We start from the raw sequence: 6,981 nt of genomic DNA, 5'->3' as shown, positions 1-6,981 counted from the left end.
CCCCCTTGGAGACAGTGCTCTCGCGGTATTTGTCCCGACTCTCGCGGGGTTTGGCGTGGCACTGGGAGGCCGGGCCCCGGGGAGGGGGTGGTGGTCGGTTAGTGGCGTTGGGCTCCGACCGCCGCGGTGGCATTGCTTTCTCCTCTGTTTACGGGGAGCTGCTCAGGCTGGAGGCTAACCAGGTGAAGAGCTCGCCCGCATGTGTGTGCGCGGTACTTGGGAGTCGGGAGGTCCGGCGCTGGAGGGGACCCCGTCTCAGCCTCCCGTGGTGTCGAGGCAGGCCGGCGCGAGGCGACCGTGGCGCGGGCTCCGCCCCAGCCTCCGCCCTAGCTCCCGCCCTGACCGCTTTCCTCCCCCTTTCTCCTAGCTCTTGCCGCCGCCTCGGTCGCGATGGGGGCGCAGGACCGGCCGCAGTGCCACTTCGACATCGAGATCAACCGGGAGCCGGGTGAGCCGGAGACTGGGCTCCTGCTGGGGCCTGGACCGTCCCTGGGGAAGGAGACGGGTCTGCCCTCATCAACCCTCCCCCAAGCCATTTTGGGAGCGGGTAGACGCAGTCAGCACTCCCTTTTCTCCTGAACGAAAAATCCATGGAAAGGAGATTTTCTACGGAAAATCTATAGCCCGGATCCACCACTCCCATTCTACTCGGAGTCCGGGCCTCGCCCTCCCAGACCCCTTGCGGGGACACTACGCCCTGCACCCCCGAACTGAGTGTTCGTACCATGCCTGGCGCCAAGATAAAGGGGGTGCAATCCTCGGACTTTTTCTCTCTCAGTGTCTCTAGGGGCAAACACTCCCAATTCGTGTTTCTGGTATTTTTCTCTCTGTGTGAGGTTTGGACTCGTATATTGTCTTTCCTACGCCTTGTATATATCATGAGTAGGTTAACCCCAGTAGTATTTTTCCTTAAGTACCTTTAGCCAGAATTTCTTGGTTCGTGGGAAAATTACTTTGTGAAAGTCTTGTGCGATTTAAACCAAAGCAGTCTGTGCCAACAGGCTTGCAGCACGAATGCACGTAGCATTAATGCTTCGCCTTTAGGGAAAGCAGCCGTTCGTGAGTATATTTTATTGAGAATAAAATGTTTTCTTCTGAAGAGTAGTTGCTACGTAGCAGAGCCTTCAGGATTCCGAACTGTTAGCCTCCCCCCCCCCCGCACCCCCGTATCTGTGACAGAAGTTTTAGTTGGAAAGTCTTTGTGCAGCGTCTTGTTCAGCAGATTCTTACTGAGATCCTGCAACTGTTCAAGACTGAGGACAGCAAGGAATAAAACAAAGGACTCTCTTCCTTGTAGTTTGTATTCTGTTTGGGGGAAGACAGACCATAAACAAGGGGGAAAAATACAGTGGCTTATAGTAGGGGTACTGTTTTAGTATGTTGGTCAGAAAAAGCCTTTTCTGAGATGACAGTTAAGCAGGCACCTGGAGGAGATGAGGAGGGGAGCCATTGTGGATACCTTGGAGGAGCATTCCTGGCAACCGAAGTTAGTACAAAGGCCCCGAGGAGGGAGTGTGTTTGCATGTTTGAGGAACTGCTGGAAACCCCTGGTGGAGTAGAGGAGCGAGGAGAGTAGCAGGAAATGGCTGCAGACCATAGTGAGGACTTTGACTCTGAGATAAGATATTGAAGGGTTTTGAGCAAAGGAATGTTATGATCTTAGAAGTCTTGTTGCATTCTCAGTTTTTAATATTTTCGGGGGTTGATGGATTTTCCTTTATTTTGACTGTTATAGTTGCAGAACTGTGTGCATTTGTCAGCATTCACAAAACTTTACACTAAGAAAGGATTAAATATGCTGTATGAAAATTATATCTTAACAAAATATTATCGTTTAAAAACATCACCTAAAATAACCACAATCATTCTGTGACAGAGAAACATCACTGGGAAGAGATTGATATAATTAGGTTGAGCAGTCCATTCACTCTTTGTGGTGGTTGTAAATGGCAAAGACGATAATTTTTAGTTGAAGCTCATGGATGGGTGTCAAAATTCCCTAAATATTTGCATTGTTTTTTTTTTTTTTTACCTGTGTTGCATAAAATCAGATTGAGCAAATAGTGCTTGTCACATTTATCATTACATTTCCACAAATGCAATATGTAACTTACTTTATCTTTTATGCATTATAAAACTTGCTTTCTCTTTGAAATAAACATAAAGTACTTCCAAATTTACATTTATAGCACCCAAAAGAAAAGGAAACTCTTTTTAGGATGTGGCATAAATATTATTGACTTACCTTTGGAACAGTGTGAAAATATCTCTTTTTAAAAAATTGTTTTTAACCATGTTTATCATTTTTTAAAATTTATATCCAAGTTAGCATATAGTGCAACAATGATTTTGGGAGTAGATATCCTTAATGCCCCTTATCCATTTAGCCCCCCCCCCCCCCCAACCCCTCCAGCAACCCTCTGTTTGTTCTCCATATTTAAGAGTCTCATGTTTCATCCCCCTCCCTGTTTTTATATTATTTTTGCTTCCCTTCCCTTATGCTTATCTGTTTTGTATCTTAAAGTCCTCATATGAGTGAAGTCATACGATATTTGTCTTTCTCTAATTTTGCTTAGCATAATACCCTCTAGTTCCATCCATATATATATACATATACGTATATATATATACGTATACCATATCTTTATCCGTTCATCCATCGATGGACATTTGGGCTCTTTCCAATACTTTGGCTATTGTGGATAGTGCTGCTATAAACATTGGGGTGCATGTGTCCCTTCAAAACAGATACCTGTATCCCTTGGATAAATATCTAGTAGTGCAGTTGCTGGGTCATAGGGTAGTTGTATTTTTAATTTTTTGAGGAACCTCCATACTGTTTTCCAGAGTTGAGCATTTTTTCATGTGTCAGTTGGCCATCTGGATGTCTTTGGAGAAATGTCTATTCATGTCTTTAGCCCATTTCTTCACTGGATTACTTGTTTTTTGGATGTTGAGTTTGATAAGTTCTTTATGGATTTTGGATACTAACCCTTTATCTGATATGTTGTTTGTGAATATCTTCTCCCATTCCGTTGGTTGCCATTTAGTTTTGCTGATTGTTTCCTTTGCTGTGCAGCAGCTTTTTATTTTGATGAGGTCCCAATAGTTCATTTTTGCTTTTGTTTCTCTTGCCTCTGGAGACATGTTGAGTAAGAAGTTGCTGTGGCCAAAGATCAAAGAGGTTTTTGCCTGCTTTCTCCTCGAGGATTTTGATGGCTTCCTGTCTTACGTTTAGGTCTTTCATCCATTTTGAGTTTATTTTTGTGTATGGTGTAAAAAAAAAAAGTGCTCCAGATTCATTTTTCTTCATGTTGCTGTCTGGTTTTCCCAGCACCACTTGCTGAAGAGACTGTTTTTATTCCATTGGATATTCTTTCCTGCTTTGTCAAAGATTAGTTGGCCATATGTTTGTGGGTCCATTTCTGGGTTCTCTATTCTGTTCCATTAATCTGAATGTCTGTTTTTGTGCCAGTACCATACTGTCTTGATGATTACAGTTTTGTAATACAGCTTGAAGTTGGGGATTGTGATGCCTCCAGCTTTGGTTTTCTTTTTCAAGATTGCTTTGGCTATTTGGGGTCTTTTCTGATTCCATACAAATTTCAGGATTGTTTGTTCTAGCTCTGTGAAGAATGCTGGTGTTATTTTGTAGGGATTGCACTGAACATGTAGATTGCTTTGGGTAGTATTGACATTTTAACAATATTTGTTCTTCCTGTCCAGGAGCATGGAATATTTTTCCTTTTTTTTTGTGTCTTCTTCAATTTCTTTCATAAGCTTTCTATAGTTGTCAGTGTATAGATTTTCACCTCTTTGGTTAGATTTATTCCTAGGTATTTTATGGTTTTTGGTGCTCAGTTTTTATATTTTGAGGCTTGATGGATCCTAATCCTTACACCATAGTGAATCCATGTTTCAGATAACAGGGCTTATGTTTTTTTAAGAATTAAAAATAGCATACTCATAAAAAGTGTTAAGCAAAACAAACAGATTCTATACATAAAATACTCCTTTCCTAGTACATATTCGTATCCTAGATTTGCAAATAACCTTTGTTATGAAAAATCTATAGAAGATGTTTGGTAAATGTGTGAATTTCAGTCCCCAACATCCAAGGTAATTCATTATAATACCATACCATTCTGACAGAAGTGACTAGCAGTCTTGAGAACACTGAAACATAACAAGGAATGCTTATACTGTTCTAGGTTGACCCAGTTGATAATTGGCAATTTTATATGGTTCAGTCTCACATAGAATACTCTTAGCACTTTTCAGTGTATTATCTAAGTAGTAGGTAATTGATTTTTACACAGCTTTTAAGGATCACTTCAATTGTTTGAAATGAGGTACCCCACTTTATAGGATTTAACCATTAGTAAGTATGTCATTTGAGTACTTAGTCAAGTGATATTCTTGACTTCTTGAATTGTTAATAATTTGCTTAATGTAAATACAGAGTAGTAACAAAGATGGTTTAGAAATGGCCATACTGTTGGGGCACCTGGGTGGCTCAGTCGGTAAGTGTCCGACTTTGGCTCAGGTCATGGTCTTGCAGTTCGTGGGTTTGAGCCCCACATCGGGCTTTGTGCTGACAGCTCATGGCCTGGAACCTGCTTCAGATTCTTTGTCTCCCTCTTTCTCTCTGCCCCTCACCAAACTCACGCTCTGTCTCTCTCTTGCAAAATTAAATAGAACATTAAAAAAAAAAAAAAAGAAATGGCCATACTGACCATATTGATGAGAGATCAAGAAGTATTGATAAAAACTGAGTTGAATACAACACAGTATGTATTATTTCCCATTACTATCAATGGAGATGTGTATATTTTATAGCAAGTTAACTAGACTTTTGAATTACAAAACTACAAAATGAGTGCAAGTATATATTAAAAAAAATGCCTTTTTTAAAGTTTATTTTGAGAGTGAGCAAGTGCGTGCACTCTTTTAAATATAGTTTTTAAAAAATTATTAAGGTTTGATAGGTTCTATTTTAGGGGAGGGGCGGGGGGGGGGGTGGAGAGTGAATCCCAAGCAGGCTCCTTGTTTTCCGCACAGAGGCCTATGCTTGTGGGGCTTGATTTGGGGCTCTATATCACAAATCATGAGATGACCTGAGCCAAGAACAAGAGTGGGTTGTCTGCCCTACTGAGCCATCCAGGCACCCTAGGAAGAGTCTTTATATATGAGTTTTTCTCTGTGAATCCAATAAAATGGTTCCTATTTGAAATAATTCCAGACTATATCTTAGGAATTTTTTTTTCCCGAAGGTTTTTAACTGAAATTTTCATTTCTTTAATAGTTGCAGAACTGTTCATATTATTTCTTCTTGTGTGAGTTTATCTGTGGGATCTGTAGTGATAGCTCTTCCTTCATTTCTGATATTGGTAATCTGTGTCCTTTGTCTTTTTCCTTGGTCTGTTTGGCTAGAGGTTTATCATTATTATCATATTTATTATCATTTCAAAGAACTAGATTTTGGTTTATTTTTTGCCACTACTGTTTTTCAGTTTTTATGATTTCTGCTCTTTATGTCCTTTCTAATGCTTGCTTTGGCTTACTTTGCTCTTTTTCTAGTTTCTTTAAAGTGAAAACTTGGATTGTTGACTTGAGACCTTCTTTTCTAATGTAAGAATTTAATGCTATAAATTTCCCTCTGTATGCAGGACCCCACAAATTTTGATATATTGCTTACTTTATTTTAGTTCAAAATGTTTTCTGATTTCCCTTGAGGTTTAATCTTTGGCTCATGAATTATTGAGAAGTGTTTTGGGGCACCTGGGTGTCTCATTTGGTTAAGTGACTGACTCTTGGTTTTGGCTCAGGTCATGGTCTGATAGTTTGTGGATTCAAGCCCCACATCGGGTTCTGTGCTGTCAGCACTTGGGATTCTCTTTGTCCCTCTCTCACCCTCTCTGCTTCTCCCCTGTTCTCACAGATGTGCTCACACCCTCTCTCTCTCTCAAAATAATAAACTTTAAAAAAAAAAAGAAGGGTTTTAATTTCTAAGTACAGTACTTGGATATTTTGCAGTTGTCTTTCTGTTAATGATTTCTAGTTTAATTCCATTGTGGTCAGAGAATATACTTTGTATGACCTTAGTTCTTTTAAATTTATTAAGGTTTGATATGTTCTATTTTAGTGAATTTCTCATGTACACTTGAAAAAACGTCTGTTTTGCTGCTTTTGTGTGGATCTACATTTTTAAATTCTTAAAAAATGTTTATGTATTTATTTTGTGGGAGAGCACGAGTGGGGAGGGACAGAAAGAGAGGGAGAGAGAGAATCCCAAGCAGGCTCCACACTGCCAAAGCAGAGCCTGATGCAAGGCTTGAACTCATGAACTGTGAGATCATTACCTGAGCCAGAATCAAGAGCCAGATGCTTAACTCACTAATCACCCAGGCACCCCTCTGTGGAGTGTTCTATAAATGTCAGTTTGACATTTGGCTAATAGTGTTGTTCTATTAGTTTGGGTACGGGTGTCATTTTGACACCAGTTGGCTAATAATGTTGTTCATTTCTGTATTCTGGCTGATTTTTTTGTCTCCTTGTTCTGTTGATTACCAAGAAAGGAGTATTGAAGTCTCCATATATAATTGTGGATTTGTTTATTTCTTCTTTCAGTTCTGTTAGCTTTTGCTTCCTTTACTTTGAGGCTCTCTTGTTAGGTGGATGCAGACACCTTTAGGATTGTTAGGTCTTCCCAATGAATTGAGTCTTTTATCATTATGTAATGACCCTTGTTAATTTCCTTGCTTCAAAGCCTGCTTTGTCTAATGTGAATACTGCTACTTCAGTTTTTTTTGTTAGTGTTTATGTGGTATGTCATTTTCTGTCCTTTTATTTTCTAACTTCTATTTAAAGTAGGTTTCTTGTAGATGGTAAATAGTTGGATCTTGTTTTTTCTCCCCCCCTGGTTTTATTAAGATATGATTAACATATAACATTGTGTAAGTTTGAGGCATACATACGGTA

The 6,981-nt window shown here is 40.0% G+C and overlaps 1 protein-coding gene across 7 annotated transcripts in view; it reads left to right on the top strand.

Moving 5' to 3' along the window:
* The first annotated feature begins 23 nt into the window (after window positions 1-23).
* The window catches only part of NKTR (natural killer cell triggering receptor), a 62,527-nt gene continuing 55,569 nt past the window's right edge, over window positions 24-6,981 (top strand). For 5 of the 7 annotated variants that reach the window (XM_027040801.2, XM_053221582.1, XM_027040800.2 and 2 more), the window contains exons 1-2: window positions 25-182; window positions 368-448. In XM_027040801.2, coding sequence (XP_026896602.2) covers window positions 391-448 — 58 coding nt within the window. In that variant the 5' untranslated portion in view covers window positions 25-182; window positions 368-390. Of the gene's footprint in view, window positions 183-367; window positions 449-6,981 lie in introns of all 7 variants that reach the window. The other 2 variants (XM_053221588.1, XM_027040804.2) reach the window with 1 other exon arrangement.

The sequence above is a fragment of the Acinonyx jubatus genome, chromosome C2 (assembly GCF_027475565.1).
Source record: "Acinonyx jubatus isolate Ajub_Pintada_27869175 chromosome C2, VMU_Ajub_asm_v1.0, whole genome shotgun sequence".
NCBI lineage: Eukaryota > Metazoa > Chordata > Mammalia > Carnivora > Felidae > Acinonyx > Acinonyx jubatus.
The sequence above is the reverse complement of the archived record's forward strand: the minus strand, read 5'-3'. Positions and strand labels throughout refer to the sequence as shown.